General features: G+C 52.6%; 1 protein-coding gene across 1 annotated transcript in view; it reads left to right on the top strand.

Annotated features, from left to right (window-relative positions):
• The window catches only part of FBN3 (fibrillin 3), a 110,710-nt gene that overhangs the window by 80,919 nt on the left and 8,881 nt on the right, over positions 1-20,910 (top strand). The window contains exons 22-50 of the mRNA XM_010562269.1: positions 824-949; positions 1,529-1,756; positions 1,904-2,029; positions 2,403-2,531; positions 7,067-7,192; positions 7,526-7,651; positions 8,026-8,148; positions 8,460-8,585; positions 8,728-8,853; positions 9,295-9,417; positions 10,181-10,303; positions 10,680-10,805; positions 11,242-11,364; positions 11,798-11,920; positions 12,531-12,692; positions 13,218-13,286; positions 13,558-13,683; positions 14,004-14,129; positions 14,634-14,783; positions 15,342-15,413; positions 16,515-16,640; positions 17,117-17,242; positions 17,758-17,883; positions 18,119-18,235; positions 18,507-18,635; positions 19,282-19,401; positions 19,772-19,897; positions 19,984-20,136; positions 20,591-20,656. Coding sequence (XP_010560571.1) covers positions 824-949; positions 1,529-1,756; positions 1,904-2,029; positions 2,403-2,531; positions 7,067-7,192; positions 7,526-7,651; positions 8,026-8,148; positions 8,460-8,585; positions 8,728-8,853; positions 9,295-9,417; positions 10,181-10,303; positions 10,680-10,805; positions 11,242-11,364; positions 11,798-11,920; positions 12,531-12,692; positions 13,218-13,286; positions 13,558-13,683; positions 14,004-14,129; positions 14,634-14,783; positions 15,342-15,413; positions 16,515-16,640; positions 17,117-17,242; positions 17,758-17,883; positions 18,119-18,235; positions 18,507-18,635; positions 19,282-19,401; positions 19,772-19,897; positions 19,984-20,136; positions 20,591-20,656 — 3,648 coding nt within the window. The remainder of the gene's footprint in view (positions 1-823; positions 950-1,528; positions 1,757-1,903; positions 2,030-2,402; positions 2,532-7,066; positions 7,193-7,525; positions 7,652-8,025; positions 8,149-8,459; positions 8,586-8,727; positions 8,854-9,294; positions 9,418-10,180; positions 10,304-10,679; positions 10,806-11,241; positions 11,365-11,797; positions 11,921-12,530; positions 12,693-13,217; positions 13,287-13,557; positions 13,684-14,003; positions 14,130-14,633; positions 14,784-15,341; positions 15,414-16,514; positions 16,641-17,116; positions 17,243-17,757; positions 17,884-18,118; positions 18,236-18,506; positions 18,636-19,281; positions 19,402-19,771; positions 19,898-19,983; positions 20,137-20,590; positions 20,657-20,910) is intronic.

The following is a 20,910-nucleotide window of genomic DNA, read 5'->3' as shown; positions in this document are numbered from 1 at the left end:
ATTTCTCCAGCCTACTAAGGTCCCTCTGGATGGCAGCATGACCTTCTGGTGTATCGGCCACTCCTCCCAGTTTTGTATCATCAGCAAATTTGCTGAGGATACACTTTACCCCATCATCCCGATAACTAATGAAGATGTTAAACAGGATCAGAGGCAATATTGACCCCTGGGGTATGCTGCTAGTTGGTGGCCTCCAACTAGACTTTGTGCCACTGAACACCACTCTCTGGGCCCAGCCATTTAGCCAATTTTCAGTCTACCCATTGTCTGCTCAACCAGCGTGTACATCAACAGCTTGTCTGTGAGGATCTTATGGGAGACAGTGCCAAAGGCCTTACTGAAAGCTAAGTAGACAATATCCACCACTCTTCCCTCGCCTACCAGGCCAGTCATTTCATCACAGAATTTTATCAAGCTCATCAATCATGACTTCCCCTTGGTCAATCCACGCTGACTACTGCTGATGATTTTCTTGTCATTCAGTGTGCCTGGAAATGGGTTTTCAGGTTTAGCTGCTCCATCAGCAGTACTCATGTTTGTGAGTCCTGGTGCCACTCTGTCAGTGCTGTGCCAACTATGGATGTGTGCAACAGGACCACCCTGTCTGTCTCTGACAAGGCTTGGTAATGCAGCCTCCTTGCAGAAATGTCTGGGCATGGCTGTGGCTGCGCATGGAGCATGTGGTTTTCCTTGTGACAGGTTGCCAGTTTTAGTCTGGCGGGCAGCTCTGGGCTCCTTCCGCCTCCTCCAGGAGCTCCTCAAGGCCATACTGGGCTTGGCCACGTGCCACTCTCATGCCTGGCTCTTGCTTTTGTGCCAACAGATGTGAACGAGTGCGAGGTCTTCCCTGGCGTCTGCCCAAACGGACGCTGTGTGAACACGGCTGGCTCCTTCCGGTGCGAGTGTCCAGAAGGACTGACCCTTGACGGCACTGCTAGGACATGTGTGGGTAAGGACACCTCATCTCATCCAGATCCTGGCTTCTGTTCAGAGGTCCCACCACCCCCTACCCTACATGCAGCAGTCTTGGGAATTGAGTGATGGCATGTCATACCTCATAAGGGCTGCCAAACCCATCAGCCTCACCAAGGCAAGGCTGCCATAACTTCATGTCCCCAAGTCCAGCCAATAATGCAATCGTTCTCCTCGGGTGGACTTCAGGGGTAGCCAAATAGGTAACGTAACTGGTTAATGACACAGCCCAGCAGTCCTGCTGCTTTCTGGGCCCACAGTGGCAAACCTGTGCCCATCATAGGGCCATCTGCACTACTAACTACACCATGGAAGGTTCATTCTCTGGCCCTGTTGCCAACAGTCACAGGCTGGCTGTGTCCGTACTATTACATCTCTCATAGCATCCCCAAAAAAGTGACCTCATCCAAATGGCCCATACCTGGGTATTGTTTGGAGGATGCCTCAGCCAAAGTTGTTCCAGGAATCTCGATAACTATGTCACAGAAAATGATATCTCTGGTTTTACCAGAGGTTAGGTGCTGAAGACAAGGGCTCAGCTCTGTTCTCTCACCAGATGTGCGTGTGGAACAGTGCTACATGAAGTGGGATGAAGATGAGTGCACGGAGCCTCTGCCGGGCAAGTACCGGATCGACATGTGCTGCTGTTCTGTGGGCTCAGCCTGGGGCATCGATTGTGAAGAATGTCCCAAGATTGGCTCCAGCGAGTACAAGGCCATCTGCCCGAGGGGACCTGGCTTTGCCAACCGAGGAGATGTGCTTTCAGGAAGGCCCTTCTACAAAGGTGAGAAGAAAGAGGGGAGCTGCTGATCGTGGGCTGTGCTCAGCCCATCTCAGCTACAGGCCAAGGAACATGCTGCCTGCCCTGGGACCCTAGGTTCATTGCAGACATCCCCTCCCTGAAACACTGCTGTTCTGCCTTCACCCACAGATGTAAATGAATGTAAGGTCTTCTCTGGCCTCTGCACTCATGGGACCTGCCGAAACACCATTGGCAGCTTCAGGTGTCTCTGTGGCAATGGCTTTGCTTTGGATGCTGAGGAAAGGAACTGCACAGGTAAGGGAAGAGTAGTCCCCCCTCCAGATCTCTCTTGCCTATCTTGCTGCCTTGCCTGCTTTGTGGGGTGTTTAGCATGATGGTGGTACCCAGAGGAGTCATGGCAGTTATCTTGGGGACATGCTGAGAAGCCAAGGGCAGGACCATGAGCAGAAGAAGCTCCTCCTGCTCGTGGGATGAAGGATCAGTCCTGTACCAGAGAGAAAGCTTAACTGCTGTCTCTCCCTTCAGGAAAAGGAGTTCCTTGGTCTGCTGGGTCAGACTTGCCAGTCCTTGTTCGTTGAATTTGATGTGCAGTACAGGCAGCCCAGTGCCAGCTGTAGTGGTGCTTGTAGTCTGTCCTGCCCCCACTAGCTGGTCTTCATCCCCACAGACATCGATGAGTGCCGCATCTCACCAGACCTGTGTGGCCATGGCACCTGTGTCAACACGCCGGGCAGCTTCGAGTGTGAGTGCTTCGAAGGCTACGAGAGTGGCTTCATGATGATGAAGAACTGCATGGGTAAGGACTTTTCTCCGGGGCCGGGCAGCACCCTGACTCTGGTGACAGGGAAGAAAGTAGCTGGTGCCAGATCTGACAGAGGGCTTTGTGCCAAGCTGCTCTCTGTGCATCTGGCTGTCCGGCTCTCTGCTCCCTGGTGTCAAGCGAAATCTCTTCATTGCCCTCTGGGGGAGTTGTGGGAGTCCCTGTGCTGCAGAGAGCCCTGGCAGCCTCTGCTCTCCCCAGGGTAGTGGGTCTTCTGCCTTGCTTTGATTGCAAAGGCAGAACTGGGCTGAAGGGCAGCATGTGTAGAGAGAGGAATGCTGTGCGTGTAGCTGAGACCGCCATAGATGTAACCCTGGGAGGACAGCAAAACATGTGCAAAGTGAAGTCAAGGGGTTTATGAGACACAGCACAGGCTCTCTAAGCTGGAGGACATAAAGGGAGAGGCCATGTACCCAGCAAGGCTTGGCTTGAGCCCCAGACCCCTCCAGAGAAGGAGGGCAAAAAGACAGAGCTGTAGCCTCTGCCTCCTGCGTGGATCTTGCGCCTTACATGGGCCAATAGTCCATCGGTGACAGGCCCCATGCTGTCTCTGCTAGCAGTGCCCCAGGACTCTGCACCATGCAGAGCAAGGACAGACTGTCAAAATGTTGCCAGACTTGGGGCCAAAAGTGGGAGCCTTCCCTCAGAGACCTCTATTTCTGAGGACCTCCTGGACCAGAGGCCAGCACCTAGGCTGGTGGTGTCCCATGAGCTGGGGAAGGAGACTGGCAGCCCAGGCCAGCATCAGGGAGGACTCTGGGTATAGTGCCAGGCCCAGGCGAGCATCCTGGGCTCTTCCTGCTGTGGAAGGATGGCAGGACCATCGTTGGTCCTGCCCTGCCACCTCCTGGTCATGGTTACCTCAGCTGTGGGAGCCCACAGGGCAGCCCACGCTGGGAGCCCATGGGGCCACCTACCACTTTTTCTCAAGTTCTTTCCCATCCCTTTCCTGCTTGCTATATGCAAAGGACATTTTCCTGCAGTTGCAGTGCAATGTTGCCTTCCTTTTTTACATAAGGCTAAAGCCTCGTATTTCCTTTTTCATCTTGTACTCATTCATGTACTTGTACAATGTTCATTCTCCTTCATTTTGTACTCTTCCTTCACTTGGACTTTCCCTTGCACCAAACCTTGGCCACTAACCTTTCCTCTTGTTTCAGCCACCAGCAGCTGGAGCTTGAGCCTGGCATTGCCACGGAGCTGGGACAGGATCCATGACTGGTGTTTTCATTCCTGCTATATAGGGAGACGGCAACCTTTATACTGGGGATTGGCTAGTACACAGTGGAGCTCTGCCAGGCCGGCAGCTTGAACTCGATGGCTGTGAGCTCCAATTCTCATACACACTTGGCTGTTTCCTTTGTGTGACGTCTGATCTCCTACTTCTTTCAGCCTTGTCTTACCCATCTATTATTTATTCTGCCACTGATTATTTACATATCCACAATCTAAATGTACACCCATCTCCAGACATTATTAATAGCATATGTTCAACCCTTACATTAAACCATGTATTTTCAAACACCATTGAAGAATGTTTCTCAACTTGCAGATCTTTTTGTGTGGTACCCTATCCATGCCACCACAGTTATCTTCTTTCCTTGGCTCATCTACCTGCCCTAAATGATGTCTCACATTCCACATCAGTCATTTTAATCCAATTACATGTAGCTTGGTCCCTTTTCTAGGTAAGATATGTTCCTTGCAAGTAGCTGTCAGTTATATCATCATTAGACCACTGCTGAGATTAGTAGACCTATTATTTCCACTCCTATATTAGGAGACATATTAAGCTTTGGTCTTTATAGCACTGCTTGGCCTCCTGCTGTCATTGCACATCCTACAGCCATGTGCCATTAAATCAAATGCCTCTGCTGGCATGAGAACATGGAGATATACCTTGCTCAGCAAGAGGTTCACCATTTGATAGCTTGTGTCTCTTCTAGCTCTGAATCTTGCTGATTCATCCAATTTTGGGGGGGCTTAATCTTTTCTAAAATGACTCTCAACTTGGTCTCACTTTTATGTGACACCTAATCAACTGTTGCTGTTTCTGCACCTTTCCTTGGGATCTGCAGCAATTTCATACCAGCCTCAACCATTAATCAGGCCCCTGTCCAGCACAGACCAAGTCCTTCATGAGAAGGTCTGGTAGACCATCAGCATTCTTCTACCCCACCCTATTTCCAGTTATAATTGTTAAGGGCTCCCTTTCACCTGCCCATTTAATCGTCCTTTATCCTCAGATAATTCTTTACAGCTCCTCCCATCTGGCCAATGCTTGTTTTTATTCTGTCAGTTTCTCATCTGTTTTCAATTTAATAATTCTTGTTTGTAGCTTAAAAAATCCCATCAATGACCTCAGTACCTCAGTTCGTCTCCAACAAGTCAGCCAGACTGTTGCTGTCCTCTAATTCCTGGCATACCGTGTTCCTCTTCTTGTCTGTCTAGCCAGACTAACTTGTCTGACTGACCTAGCCTTAATATTCTGCTCTTTCTGCTTTGGCTTGGACTTTCAAACCACTTCAATCTGTGGCATGATTCAATACCATTTATTTATTTTTCGTATTTGATTCTCTGGATTCTTTAAAGTATATCACCGCCCTGCCACTGGAATGGTTTTCTGTCTTTTCCATACAATTTGTAGCATGAGTTACCACAGCTCACACTGATCACCTTCCTCCTTCTCCTCCTCCATTTCTGAGATACCAAGAATGTCACAGTCCCCACTATGGCCTGTTGACTTCTTGTAGTAATGAGATTTCTGCTATCTTTATATAAGAATGTTGTGTTTCATTGTTCTTTTTTTTTTTTTTTTTTTAATGCTATTATCTGCACAATTCCACCTTATCCTTTTTTCTAGCTGACAGGGGATTGAGTCATTTCACCCCAAAGGGTGTTGTGACACTACAGCATTTCCCGTGGTCAAGGATTAACTTCTTCCCATCTGTGTTTGGCAAAAGAACTTGGCTTCAGCCTCATGAGGGAGGAATTCTTGCCAGCCCCTGGCAGTAGACAACATCAGCACTGAACCTGCATCCTGCAATTCATTAGGAACAGTCTCCCACCATGGAGAACCAGAGGCATGGGTCCTGTAGGACTGTTTGATAGGGGCCCGTCACCCCATTGTCAGATGTATTCCAGGCCACTTTAGCTGTAGATAAGCTGAAAATCTCATCAGAGTGTTTTATTCAAGTAAGGTGAAAGATTCCATTCTTAATTACAAGGTTGGGATCAGTAAAAGAAACATATGAGAAGAAATGGGTTCTTTAAATGTATCTGATATCACTCTCTTTGTCTGCTGTCACTAAGGCGTTCTTGGGGGCATTTTTTTAGCTCCCTTAGTTCATTTATGTTACACCCAATGGCTTTGTATTCTGAATGCACATTTCTCAGAGTACAACTGTGGACAGATGAATGCTCTGAGCAGTTCCAGGGAGGCTTCCCCTTTTTTGCTCTCTTGTTGTCAGTGCAGGACATCTTGAGTCAATTGTAGGGGCATGCAAGAATGCAAAATCTTTTGAATCTATTCTGGGACCAAAATAGAAAACCTCATTCTCAGACTCCTGTTTCCAAAGTTAGAGGATCACATTCAACCAGCACTTGCCCTTCCAAAGAGCATAACTTGCACTGTGAAACACCACAAGTATTACAAAGACTGTTACCCTGTACAATATCAGAGTAGATCACAAAGAGCTTTCTCCAGAGGCCATGGATAATGAAACGATAACAAGGCTTCCCAGTTTTGATGCTTGCCATGCTTCATCTCCTCCTTCTGTTGGTTTTTGTTTCCAACCATCACCAGTACACCATTCCTGTAGTTTCTCTTGTTTGGGTTTTTTAGTCTGGAATTTATAAACTTTTCTATCACTTTTTTTTTTCTTTTTCCATTTTTAATGCCAGCAGCCTGGTTTCATCTTTGGCTAGATCACATCTCTCTCACACCAGTTTAATCTATTTCGGGATTCTCTCCAGTTCCTAGTAAATTCAATCCCTTTGTCCATATGTGATTTTTTTCAGAAATGTACAGACTATTTCCTAGCCCTGTGTGCGATACTGTAACTACTCTGAAGGCTGTTACCAAGAAAGCCTGTCTGTTAGTCTTCTATCAAACAAACTACACGTCTTCCAACGAGCTCTCCCTCTGCTGATGGGACTTGTGAAAATGTACTAAGATGGGTGGGGTGTGAGCTAGGAACTATCCTTCTAGACCTTGCTGGCTAATCTGCACAAAGCTAATCACTTCTTTCCTCCTGATGTTACACTTTACGTTCTACTGACCTCAAGGCAAGAATTGCGATTTCCCAAAATGCGTACTTCAACCATAAATCCACTGGACTCGCCCAAGCCCTGGATTTGCTGCCCTGTCAATTTTGTGAAGTCCTCTGTTTTGGGATATATCCTGGTGATGGGACTGTGGTGCATGGCACCAGCACCACCCCATTATCCCCATTGTCTGGAAAATCCAACCAAAGGGGACAATCCACCACATTTCATGTCATTCTCTGCAGATATCAATGAGTGTGAGCGGGACCCACTGCTCTGCCGAGGTGGGATCTGCATGAACACAGATGGCAGCTTTGAATGCATCTGCCCACCTGGACATGAGCTGACTTCTGAAGGGAACACTTGCATAGGTGAGATGATGGAAAGCTATGTTATGACCAGAGCCTGTTCAAGGGTAATGATACAGGGAGACTTGGATCTCATGCTGGGCACATGAATCTCTCCTTCCAATCGCATGTGTGGGTAGAACACACTCATCCAGGAAGGACTGAGGTCACACCCAGGGTTTCATTGCATCTATGATGTCTGTTTTCTACCTGCTGTTCACTGAGGACTGACCAACGGGGCAATGACAGATTCAATTGGGAGATGGCAGTAGGTGGGGGTACCCAGGAATGCATACCAAATGATGCACAACATGGTGTCAACACGGCTGGCTGCTCAAACTGTTCTTCCCACTGCAGATATCAACGAATGCTCCCTTAGTGACAACCTGTGTCGCAACGGACGCTGCGTCAACGTCATTGGTACCTACCAGTGCGCCTGTGATTCGGGCTTCCAGGCCACACTGGACAGGCAGGGCTGTGTCGGTGAGTGCTCCCCATTGCCAAATAGCCATGCCAAGACCCCAGTACACATCCAGAACCCTCCTGGCCTCACACCTCTTATAATGCTCAGTGCGGTGTCTGTGGGTAAGGCAAGGGGGGAACCTCCTGGTTGAGCTACAGCCAGATTGGCACTACTGGTAAGGGGCTGTCATCAGCTGTGAAACTACTGTGAACTGCAAGTGGTTGGCAGAGAAGGCAAGAGGTGCTTTCTTCTACCTGGGGGAGCTTTGTTTCCTCTTCAGCACCCCTCCCACCCTGTCTCTGTGTACTGGCACTGTGTCTGAGCAGCAATGCTGCAAGGCACGTATCCCTGCCCTCGACCCAAGCAGCTGCCTGACCTTTCTCTTCTCCTCCAGACATCGATGAGTGCACCATAACCAACGGCGGCTGTGACACACACTGCTCCAACTCGGAGGGCAGCTATGAATGCAGCTGCAGCGAAGGCTACGCATTGATGCCAGACAAGAGATCATGTGCAGGTGAGCAGTCAGCTTGGCTCTCGTAGGTTCGGCCCCAGGGACTTCTGCATCCATTGCCAGTCAGCCATAGTGTTTGCTTCAGGGTAAGGGGATCTCATTTTTAAGTAACTTCCAGAGACATGATTTCCCTGGAGAGATGTTTTTGCTTTGCACTGCAATGTCCAGCCCCTCATTACAGGCCCCAGAGTCCTGTAACTACGCGATTTGGAGCAAAGCCCCTCCTGTGACTCCCTCTTGCCCTTTCTTGCTCCCACAATATCTTTTTCACTGGCTCTAACGTCTTTACTTTGACAATGGTCTCCTCTCTCTAGATATTGATGAATGTGAGGATAATCCAGACATCTGTGATGGTGGGCAGTGTACTAACATCCCGGGCGAGTACCGCTGCCTCTGCTTTGATGGCTTCATGGCATCCCTGGACATGAAGACCTGTATTGGTGAGGACACGGCTGTGCCCTGGGCACGTGCCAGCACTGCATCGCAAGGCTGCTGTTGGACGGAGGAAGGGATACAGAGGGTTGCCTCAGAGTCATGTCATGGTTCTTGTGGTGTTCCAAGCAAGTCCTTTTTCTCCTGCAGATGTGAATGAATGTGATCTCAACCCTAATATCTGCCTGCACGGCGAGTGTGAAAACACGAAGGGCTCCTTCATCTGTCACTGCCAGCTGGGCTACTTTGTCAAGAAGGGAACCACAGGCTGCACAGGTGGGGACTCACCAGACCTGGAGCTAGGGGTGCTGGTGGGAGCCCTCACAAACACCTTCTGCAGCTGCCATGGAGAGAACACCATCCCTGTCCTGGGGGATGCTGTGGACACCTAGGGATGTGGTTGTGAGCTGGGAGCCCCTCCTGGGCAGGCAGAGATTGCCACAAAGGCAAGCTGCAGGCAGGAATTGACACTTTCCTAGTTTATAGCCAAACCAGGGGTCTGCCCTTCCTGCCTCTTCCAGGGGTGAGCACAGATCAGCTCTTCAGCTCAAGGGTACAACTCCAGGCAGCCCGTTCCCCAAAGCACCTTGTTCCCATCCCCTGGGGTCCAGACTCCCAGGTGCTAGTCCAGACTCGTTAGCAGGATTGTACCTGGCTGCCCCCTCCTTTCCTGGGAGAGCTGAGCTGCATCAGCTCTGATGTCCTTCCTTCCTGCAGACATTGATGAATGTGAGATCGGGGCTCACAACTGCGACATGCACGCCTCCTGCATCAACGTGCCTGGGAGCTTCAAATGCAAGTGTCGCACAGGCTGGCTTGGAGACGGGCTGAAGTGCAACGGTGAGTTCTCATCCCAGGAGAGGGTGTTTATGTGTCTAGGTGTTCTGTGGGCACCTGTGAAGGCTGGGGTGAGCTGACACCTGCACTTAAAATGCTCTTGAGCCCCAGGAGCCCTGCATGAGGATTTATGGAAGTGTGGAGAGATGCGGGTGTGTGACAGAGGGTGACTCTAGGTGTGGGCATACGGGTGTTGCACTGTCAGGCCCTGCAGCCGTGTCTGTGAAGCCATCAATGTGGGAGCAAGGGCATGTATTTGTGGGATGTGGAGTGTGTGGACATGGTATTGAGATGAGTGTGGATGAATGTCATAGATCGGCAATGTGGCTGCGTGGTGATGTGTTAGGGCACGGTGTGGTACATATGCAGGGATACACAGGTGTGGGAGACGTGTAGGGATGTGTTGGTGTGTGTATGGTGTGTGTCTATGCATGCAGGGACTTACTGGCATGTGTGTGGTGTGTATGGAGGGATGTAAGGATATGTGTGTGGATACGTGTGTCTGAACTGGGGAGGTACCGGGAATGTGGGTTTGTGTGTCTGTGAAAGTGCCTTGCTGCCATATTGTCTGTGTCAGTACTGCCAGGGGAGTGTCTCATGGCCATAGAGGCTCAGAGAGATGTGTTGGAGCCTCATGAGTGCTCCAAGTGCCTGGAGGCTGCAGTCTCCTGGGCCATTTGCGCACCCTCTGGGCCCTACGCTAGCTGCCCAGGCTTAGAGGAAAGGCCAGAGGCAAAATAGTGACAAGGGTGTTCTCCCTGCCCAGATCTGGATGAGTGTGCAACCGAAGAGCACAAGTGCAACCTGAATGCCAACTGCGTCAACACACCAGGCTCCTACCGATGCGCCTGCCGAGAAGGCTTCAACGGGGATGGCTTCTCCTGCTCAGGTGAGGCCCGTAGACTCAATTGGCAGCAGGAACATGGCTTGGGCATCCTGCTGGGACATGGAGTCACCCCCTCTTAACCACCAGCCTGGCTCAGGACCTGGCTGCCTGTGTCTGGAGTTCCCCAAAGCAGATGTCCCCCAAAAGCCACTGCAGCCTGCCCTGCACCACAGCCTGCTCAGATACCTTCAGCAGAGATCCACCTTCTTCTCAGCAGGTGTTTGGGGAGGTTCAAGGCAATAAGAAGTATTGCAGCCCCCTTCTAGCAGCCTCCCAGCAGAAGGGTGGGAACAAACTTGTGGGAATTTTCTGGGCAAGCTGAGGGAAACTTCCATCTTCGGGTGGACACCGTGTCAGTCCCATGCTTGTCTCTCTTTAGATGTGGACGAGTGTGCAGACAATGTGAACCTGTGTGAGAATGGACAGTGTCTCAACGCACCTGGGGGTTACCGCTGTGAGTGCGAGATGGGCTTCAATCCCACAGAGGACAGCAAGGCCTGCCAGGGTAAGTGCCCAGAGTTTTGACTGCTGCTCCAGGAGATCCAGTGTCCACGTCCTTTCTGGCCTTGGTCTCTCCACTGCACTTGTCACCACCTGAGCCATTACTAAGCAAGACCCACCATCAGGGAGTGGTGCAAGGCTCCTGAGGTGCCAGCTCTTCCACTTACAGGAGTTGGCCCCCAGCCTGCAGAGAGGCTGGGCTAAGCCAAGGATCCATGCAAGATGTGGACAATCAGCAAAACAGGGATGAGGGGAGAGGGCATACACAGAGAATGCCTGGTCCTGCTCGCTTAGGAGATGGTACCCCCTGGCAATAGAACCATCCTGAGATGTGTTACCCACAGCTGGGCTGTAGCTCTGCTTTGAGATGAGAGCAGGAGAGGCCTGTCCTGGCCCTCACTCTACCAGATCCTCAGTACCCAGCTCTCCTTGTTTTGCAGACATTGATGAATGCACCTTCCAGAATATCTGTGTCTTTGGGACCTGCCAGAACCTGCCCGGGATGTTCCGCTGTGCCTGTGACGATGGCTATGAACTGGACAGGAGTGGAGGCAACTGCACAGGTATAAGGACTTTCACAGGGCTGTTGGATGAGGATCACTGCTCCGTGATCTGCTGGTGTGCGCTTGCCCCAGCCATGACAGGGAGTGGCACTAGCAGCCTAAAGCCAATTAAGTGTCCCTGGGTGATGTGGTGATGTGTCTTTGCTCTTGGCAAGGCCTCGATGCTGCTGGAAGGTGGGCCTTCAGTGGATAGGAGGGAAAGCTCAGTGTGGCTCTGCTCCTTTCTTCTAACTCTGGGCAGGGTGGTGTGAGGTAGGACAAGGCAAGGTCTGTTTCTAGAAGGGCTTTGCCTGCCACCACATGAAAAGCCTTGGAAACATCATGGTCGTGGGGATACACCCTGAACACACAGTACAGAGCTTAGGGCTGGGGCTGTGGTTTCTGTGGCAGTCTTCATCTTTTTTTTTCAGTGTTCATTTTTCCATCCTTTCAGACATCAATGAATGTGCAGACCCTGTGAACTGTATCAATGGCCTGTGCGTCAACACCCCTGGCAGCTACCTGTGCAACTGTCCACAGGACTTCGAGCTGAACCCTACTGGTGTGGGCTGTGTGGGTGAGTGGGGACCTTTGTGGAGAGCACACCTTCCATCCAAGACCTTGGTGGTCCTTCTCGTTGGTCCCACATAGCTGGAACTGGCCACTACCAGAGCCTGGAGTGGCTGACCACTATCTGCCCTGCCAAATACCTGGCTGCCCATGATGGGCTTAACCCTGCAGCAGCAGAAGAGTACCTACCTCCTGTTAAGCCTGGCCCACCTCGTGTCACCAGTGTGGGTGCTCTCCTGCTTGAAGCAATGTTATTCCTGGGCAGCTCTGGAGCTATTCTTAAGTGTTTGTTTCTTGAAAGGCCCTGGGTTACTGGTAGCATTATTTGGGTCATGCTCCCTAGGCGTACTGAAGACAGGCCACCATGCTATGACCTCCAGTGTGGCTTTTACCAGACAAGCTGGGCACACTTTATTCTTGAAGGGTTCCCAAAGTCATGAGCTGCAAGGACAGTCTGGATGTGGTTTACTACAACACAGGTAGCTAACAGTGTGGACATCTGGGACAGGACTGGGGCCTTACCCCCTCCCTACTTCTTGAGGCAGTAGTGCTATTCCTCCTGTCCACACAAGTATTTACTGGACAGGCTTTGCTCACCCACTGCTGTCTTTGTACAGATACCCGTGTTGGGAACTGCTTCCTGGACACTCAGGATCGAGGAGATGGGGGGATCTCCTGCAGCGCAGAAATTGGAGTTGGGGTCACTCGGGCATCCTGCTGCTGCTCACTGGGTCGTGCATGGGGCAACCCCTGCGAGCTTTGTCCTCCAGCCAACACGAGTGAGTTGGGAAAATGTCTGGGGTGAACTTGGGCATGGGCTAGATGGGCAGCACAGAGCAGAGCAAAGAAAAGAGGCTGCTTCCCTATGGCTTCTCAACTCAGGCTGGGCGCTGGCTCCAGGATATGCTGTCATCACGATGGAGCAAGGGAAGCTGAGGGAGATGAAAGCAACCCTGTTGTGTCAGTGCAGGGCTAGGCAGGTGGACCAGAGCAGGGGACACGTGAAATGGGGTGGGTGAGACCAGGCTGGTTGTGCCTGGGTGATCCAGATTGGGATCCTTCATTCCTAATCCAGTGGGCTGGGGGAGGGCAGTGGATGTGGAGTAACCCTATTCAAGGGTGAGCAGGCAGAGACAGTGTGGCTAAGTTGGTTCGGCATGCGATGGGAGTCAGGCTGTTCCATCTGGACCACTGTCACCATCCTCATGGCCTATTTCTCCTGGGTTTCTCCCGGTTCTCCCTACCCCTCCTGTTTCATGGGAGCCCGCTCAGCTCAGGATCCCCCTGACTGACTTTTTCCGCAGCTGAGTACAAGACCTTGTGCCCTGGAGGAGAAGGTTTCCGGCCCAACCCCATCACTGTCATCCTGGAAGGTAAGCCGACCCGGCCCCATGCCCTCTCACCAGGGACTTGGGTGCTGGGGGAGCCCAGCTGTGGCACTGGGCTGGCTGGGTGCCCACCGAGCCGCTGACCACCAAATGATAAACAGCAAGTGTGTGCTCTCCTCAAATGTGCTCCGGCCACCTGGCTGAGCCACTTGGGCTGGAGGTGGTGGGATGAAACTGCCGGGGATGCCGGGGTGAAGGCACTGCCTGGGCTGGTCTGGCAGGCAGTGAACACCTCCCGGCTGCTCTCCCTCCTCAGATATCGACGAGTGCCAGGAGCTGCCAGGCCTCTGCCAGGGCGGCAACTGTGTGAACACTTTTGGCAGCTTCCAGTGTGAGTGCCCCCTTGGCTACTACCTCAATGAGGACACACGCATCTGTGAAGGTAGCTGCACCGTGGTGCCTGTGCTTGTCTGTGTGCCTGGCGCGTATGGCACACGTGTGTGCATGCATGCGTGCATGTGTGTGCAACAGAGTTGTGCATGTATCTGGGCTGCCCTAGGAGTGGTTGGCAGCATCCCTTCCACTTTTTCTTCCAGACTTCCCATCCTCGTCACAAACCCTGTCCCCTTTCCCAGTGCCAGGCCAGCCTGGTCCCTGTGTGAGGCCCATCCATACCTTGTGCCAAACCTACCCTCAACCCCATGTCAGGCCCTTCTCTACCTGTGCCCAGTGCTTTGACCTCCAGTCTCCTTTATTTGGCAGATATTGATGAGTGCTCTGCTCACATTGGGATCTGTGGCCCTGGGACCTGCTACAACACCCTCGGCAACTACACCTGCGTGTGCCCCCCTGAATACATGCAAGTCAATGGAGGAAACAACTGCATGGGTATGCCATGGTCCGAATCTGCGGGAAGGGGTCTGGCAGTGCCCTGCCTGTGCGTGACCCCTGACTTGTGCTGTGAGCAGCACGGGGTGGGCAGCATGGCTGAGTGGATGGAGCAGAAATGCTGAGAGCAGGGGGATGGGACTCAGGATGCCTGAGTTCACCAGTGCCTCACCACATCCCTGCCCCTATGCCACGCATGTTGCCTGTGCCAGAGGGGCTGACGCTCACCCTGCCAGCAGTTACAGGGAGAGTGGCTGGCATCGGGCAGCGAGAGACCCAGCAGAGCATTGCCACTGCCTGCTATGGGGCAGGACCCAACGCTCTCACCGGAGCAGGGCTTCAGCCCATCACTTCAGCTGCTTTGCTGGGCTCCCCTGTGTGTCACCTGCAGTCCCTGAGCACCAGGACAGGACAGGGTGGCACATCCCCAGCAATGAGTGCCCTTGGGCTGGCAACACCCATTCCTGGCGCTGGCACGAGACGCTGTCTGTGCTGCCTTTGCAGACATGAGGAAGAGCGTGTGCTATCGCAACTACAACGACACGTGTGAGAACGAGCTGTCCTTCAACATGACCAAGAAGATGTGCTGCTGCTCCTACAACATTGGCAAGGCCTGGAACAAGCCATGCGAGCCCTGCCCCACACCAGCCAGCCGTAAGTCAACCTTTCTGGAAGAGCATCTTGATACTGTGGATGCTCCCTCACTTTTCTGGCAATCCCATGCACTTTGAGGCACAAACACTAACAAAATAGAGGGGGAGAAGGCAGAGCATCATGTCTGGCAGGCAGTGCCTGTGGGTCAGTGCTGCGGGGACGTGCATTGCACTAGAAGGACACAGGGGACTGCGACAGTATCTGCGGAGAGACGATGTGTGGGCTGCATGGGCAGGCTAGGCGTGGGTGACAGCGTTGTAGAGGGGAGTGCTGGAGGAGTGAGTCTGTACCTGCATGTGAGGCACACAGATGCCATGTGTGTGCATGCCTTTTATGTGGTGTGTATGCACGTGTAAGTCCTTTGCCTGGTGCCATACCTGTTCTTGGGTTCCCCATGTGCCGGGCCCTGCAACTCCTGGCCAAGCAGCGTGCAGATCCCCTCCTGCCAGACCCCCTCTCTGCTCACTCCAGCCGTAGTTGGCCCTTATTCCTCTCGTCCCTGGCTGCACCCCACTCTGCCTGCCAGGCATGGCTATGACCTCAGTGTTCCTCTTCCAGCTGAGTACCAGATCCTGTGTGGGAACCAGGCCCCCGGGTTTATCATCGACATCCACACAGGAAAGCCAATCGGTGAGTAGAGCCCCCACGCCCTGTGGAGCCAGGTCTGCTCTCTGCCTCTCTGCTTTCGTCCCACAGTGCTTGTGAGCTTGTTCCTTTCCCCTCCCTTAGTAAGTTAAGCCCTGAGCAGAGGAGAGACAAGGAAAAGAGGTGGGCAGATATGGCTGCAAGCAGCTGGCCAAGCCTTCAAGCTTATCTCCTGAGTGACTGGGCTGCTCAGACCCCTCCACGTTCGCAATTGTGCCTTGGTTTCTGTCCCAGCTGGAGAGACAGGTGGCCAGTGACCACAGACAGTGGCCAGTGGCTCGGTAGATCCAGACCTGTGATAGCCCTGGTGCTCACACTGCCGGCAGCACCGGCCCTACAGCAGCAGGGCACTGCTGAGAGCCAAGGTTTCAGGTTTGTGCTTTGGTAGATGGAAAGCCAGAGCTACTGTTGAAAGTCCTATGATTTGTGGGCCTCTACAGATGTTTTGCAGTCTTGAAAGATGGACTCGCTGGTAGTTTGTGAGACAAACAGATTAGTTAATCATTGCTTCACCTGGCCTTGGCAGTGCCAGCCAGAGGACTGAAGAAGAAGGAGGTGAATTCATCTTCTGCCCACAGGAAAAAAGTGCAAGCGTGTATCAGTGCAAGGCTGCAGGGCTGGCAGGGCTGGTGGTAGATTGTGCTGGGCACAGCGACAGAGTCAGGGACCCTGGAGCCCTCTCAGTATTTCAGTGACCCCCTGGACTTCCCATTTGCAGCCTGGTCCCAGAGCCTGAGCAAGTGTCCATGTTACTGCAGAGACACACTCAGAGAAAACAAGGTGGATGTCCTGGGTAGGATCCCTCCCAACGTGTGCTGTGCAGGCTCTGCCAGCAATCCTGTGGGTCCTATGACTTGGAGTCTTGTGCGACTCTGCTGTGTACCCAGACCTCTGCAGAGCGGCCCTAGCCTGGCATGATCTGCAAGATCCTATCAATCCTCCAAAAGTTGCTCCACTGTTTGTCTGGTGGCCCTTTCCTGCTAGTCTTCTTTTTAGAATGAACAAAGGCAGCAGTCTCCCAGCTATGGGGGATGCTTTCCTCCCTGCTGCCTTCCTGGGATGCTGAGAGACATTGTCTGTGTGCAGATATTGATGAGTGCAGTGAGATCCCTGCTATCTGCACAAACGGTGTCTGCATCAACCAAATCGGCAGCTTCAGGTGCGAGTGTCCCATTGGATTCAGCTACAACAACATCCTGCTCATCTGCGAAGGTAACGGGGCAGCCGGGGCAGCACTGCTAAGGGTGCCCAGGAGGGTGAGTGTTCTCAGCGTGGCACTAGCATCTCCCCACCTCATGGGGCACCAGGGTGAGGGCTGTCAGCAGACATGGACAGAGAGTACGTGTTCTCAGCCTTCTTGAAATCTTCTTTTTTCGCATCAGTGGTTGGACAAAAATTGCTGATTTCCATTCATGTTCCTGTCTGGTTTTTCCTTCCTCTGTTTTTGGGGGGGTTTCTAGAAAAAGTTTTCAAATGTGGGTGTTTCAAAGTTTTGAGTTGTAACTAAAGTTCCCATTATTTTTTTGCAAAGCAATAGAAAAAGGTTGAAAATTGACCCTGATTGGAGCAAACCAAGGGTTAAAATTCAGTTGACTCCACTCAGCCACTCCAGCCCTACCAGGATGATGGTGCCTGGTGAGTGCCTGGCACTCTGCAGAGTCCAGGTTTGCACTGCTCTCCTTCCACAGACATCGATGAGTGCAGCAGTGGGGAGAACCTCTGCCAGCGCAACGCCGACTGCATCAACATCCCGGGCAGTTACAGGTGCGAATGCTCAACTGGATACAAGCTGTCGCCTAGCGGAGCCTGCGTGGGTAAGATGGGAGCTCTTTGCTACCTATTCCAGAGACACGTGTGCGAGGCACTGACACCCCTGCCTAGGCTCTTCAGATGGTTTTGCAGACCACCATGTGTGGACCCGAGGAAGAACAGGATGAAGGACATGCCAGTCCCGTGCATGGGTTCCTCCTGTTTTTTTGTCAAGCCTGGGGACTATGACCTGGCTGTGCTGTGATTATGGCATAACTGTACTTTGGGAACAATACCCAGGGATTCTGGGCTCCTGAGGGATGAGAGAAGGTCACTGTGAAGTACAGCTTTAGTCAGGCCATTTTCTCCAATTAAATTTATTTTTTTTAGAGATCACAGTGCATAAATCTTGTTCTCCATGAAGCCACCTATCAGAAAACCAAGACCCTATCCTGCTGTGCTGCTGCTCACAGACACAGCTTCCCACCAGCAGGCAGGGGTCTGCAGAAGGCCAGTGCCTTGGCTCTTCCCGTTTGGTCCATCCCTTCCGCTCACTAGTGCCCACTTTGCTTTGTTTTAGGTCGCAACGAATGCCAGGAGATCCCCAACGTCTGCAGCCACGGGGACTGTGTTGACACCGAAGGCAGCTACGTCTGCATCTGCCACAACGGCTTCAAGGCCACGGGGGAGCAGACCATGTGCATGGGTCAGTGTGACTGCCGCAGCCTTGCCATGTGAATCATGGATCGGGATGGACGTGAGCTCTCTCCAGCACCTGCTGGGTAGTGCCAAAGACAGCCAAGGGCCGCTGTGTCCTTTCGATCCCAGGCTGCCCCTGCAAGCTACAGGGGTGTTGTGCAGCTGCCTGGACCCTGTCTGCACACCCAAGACAGTGGCTTTTAGCTCACTCAGTCCCTGAAGCTGTGACCTTCTCTCTGCAGACATTGATGAGTGTGACCGACAGCCCTGTGGAAACGGGACCTGCAAGAACACAGTTGGCTCCTACAACTGCCTCTGCTTCCCTGGCTTTGAGCTAACACACAATAACGACTGCATGGGTGAGTTGCACGAAACCCTGACCGCATGGATTACTGATCAGGATCAACGTGGCAACGGCTGTGGGGCATGGGGTGTCACACAGTGGCATACAGGGGGTCAGCTCTGGGTGTCACCTGGCAGTGGCTGTAGAAGTGACCTCTGGGTGTCACCTGGCAGTGGCTGTAGGCGTAGTTGTATATGTCAGAGGTGTAGGGCTGGCTAAGGTGGCACACTGACACTCACATGCTGTGCATATCTCTTCCCGTTGTGCTTATCATTTCCCTCCCACAGACATTGATGAGTGTTCATCCCTGGTGGGGCAGGTGTGTCGAAACGGCCAGTGCATCAACAGCATCGGTTCCTTCCAGTGCCTGTGCCAAGAGGGGTATGACCGGACCCCTGATGGGAAGAACTGCGTAGGTGAGTGTCTGGGCAGGAGGCTGGCCCTTCTCAGTGCATTGAGCTGTTTGTTGGTGTAGCTGGCACTGTGCAGTGCTATGAGACGTGGTCCCCAAGCTGGTCTCATCAGAGGTAACTGAGCAGTGGTCTCTCCAGAACTGCTCACAAGGCCCCAAGTCCTCTGGAGCCAAAGCCTGGTCATTTGACTGCCCATGGAGAGCTGGACTGGGCCCCACTATGCCTGCATCTCCCTTCCAGCAATGCAGGGAACAGTCAAGCCAGTCCCTTTCCATGTGCTGAGACCCGCAGGCAGCGAGGAGAAATGTTGTCCTGTCCATGCCCCTAAAGCATGCAGAGTTGTACCAGGGATGCCTTGGCAACTATCCTGCAGGCAGGGACTCTGGGGGCAGGCAGGCAGGCATGTTGGACTCTGGTCACTTGTGTCCACCACTCTGCCTCCTGCAGCACCACGTTCCGCAGGGCTGAGTCCATGTTCCCAGGGTGCACAAGACAGAGCATTCTGGAAAATATCTTCTCTGCTTCCCTTGCATCTTTTGGGCAAAGCAGGGTGCAGTAAGGTAGGGCCTGGGTGCAGTAAGGTACCCTGCACCCAAGCCCTCTGAGCTGAGCACAGACACTATCACTGGTTATTTCCCTTCTCCTGCAGACATCAACGAGTGTGTGAGCCTGCCTGGGACCTGCTCCCCAGGCACCTGCCAGAACCTGGAGGGCTCCTTCCGCTGTATCTGCCCCCCTGGGTATGAGGTGCAGAACGACAACTGCATCGGTAATGTTGCCTCTCTGCCTCCACCATTTCCAGCACAGCATGTGGACATCTTGGACTATTCCCAGAACAACCATATTCTTCCTGAGTGGGCTGGGGCATGCATGACCATCCCCAAATATCTTCTTGAAAGCAATTGGACACAGAGCAAGGCAAGGCCTGCTCCCATGACGGAGGAGGCTCGGTGGTTTTGCTGTGCCCTGGCCTCTTCATTGTCCCATTTGCCCTGAGGGTCGGTTAAGGGTTAGGGCTGGGGTGATGTCCTGCAGGCATCAGAGCTCCCCTGACATCACAGCTTCAGGTGGTTTTAATGCAATAAGGAAAGGAGTAACCTTTGGCTGCTCTGTAAGTAATACATCCCTGGTGCTCCCAGATATCAACGAGTGTGAAGAAGAGCCCAACATCTGCCTCTTTGGGACATGCACCAATACCCCCGGCAGCTTCCAGTGTGTCTGCCCTCCAGGCTTTGTGCTGTCTGATAATGGCCGACGGTGCTTTGGTGAGTGCAGCTCATCACGGTGGGGAGGGGAGCATAACCATCCTGGATGTCTGCAATGACCTGTGCATTTCCCCATCCTCCTACAGACACTCGCCAGAGTTTCTGCTTCACTCGCTTTGACAACGGAAAGTGCTCTGTCCCCAAGGCCTTCAACACAACCAAGGCTCGGTGTTGCTGCAGCAAGATGCCAGGAGAAGGCTGGGGAGACCCCTGTGAGCTGTGCCCTCAGGAAGGAAACGGTAGGTGTGCTGGGACCTACCTCCATGGGAGAGATGGCTGCGTGTGTCTCCAACACGCGCAGAGTGTGGGGAAGGTGTGCAGGTCAGGCAAGACAACCAGCAATGTAAGCCGTCCAGCAAAGTGGGCTCCTCCATCTGGAGACTACTGCTTTGAAACCTAGTAGCTCTTACTGGACTGCAGTATTCCCAGGGTCTCCAGCAACCACAGTCAGGCTTATTTTTGCTTTGGATCTGCTCTCAGTTCTCTGCAGGGTTTTAGATGAGGCAAAAGCATCTCAGTGCCTCCAGATCCAAGGCAAGCGCAGGTGTTTTCCAGCCAGCCAGGGTTTTGTGGTCTCCTATGGGCAGTGAGCTGTCAAGCTCTCAGTCCTGCTCTAGAAGCCTCCAAAGCACATTTCAGCTTCTGTGAGTAAAAGCACTTGTAAGCATATCTCACTTTTCTGCTTTCTTCCAGTTGCCTTCCAGGAGCTGTGTCCATATGGCCATGGAGCCATCCCAGGCCCAGGTGACACCCGAGAAGGTAAGGTCTGATCTAGGGATGAGAAGAAATTCGTTTTGTGGGAAGGTTGCCTAGAAGCAACCAAACTTAGGCTATCTGGAGAGTAGGGTTGAATCCCAGTGGCAGGAGGGGAGGGACATAGGACTGGGTGCCCTCCTGAGCTCATCGTCTCTGACTGTTCACCAAAGGTTCGGCTCCCAGCTCTGGAGAGGGAGTATCTGAGATTGCAGGGTCAGTCCTGAGAGGACAGGGATATATTTCTGGCTGCGTGCTCA

The sequence above is a fragment of the Haliaeetus leucocephalus genome, unplaced genomic scaffold, assembly GCF_000737465.1.
Source record: "Haliaeetus leucocephalus isolate CR32 unplaced genomic scaffold, Haliaeetus_leucocephalus-4.0 Scaffold157, whole genome shotgun sequence".
Lineage (NCBI taxonomy): Eukaryota > Metazoa > Chordata > Aves > Accipitriformes > Accipitridae > Haliaeetus > Haliaeetus leucocephalus.
This window is presented reverse-complemented; position numbering and strand designations above follow the sequence as displayed.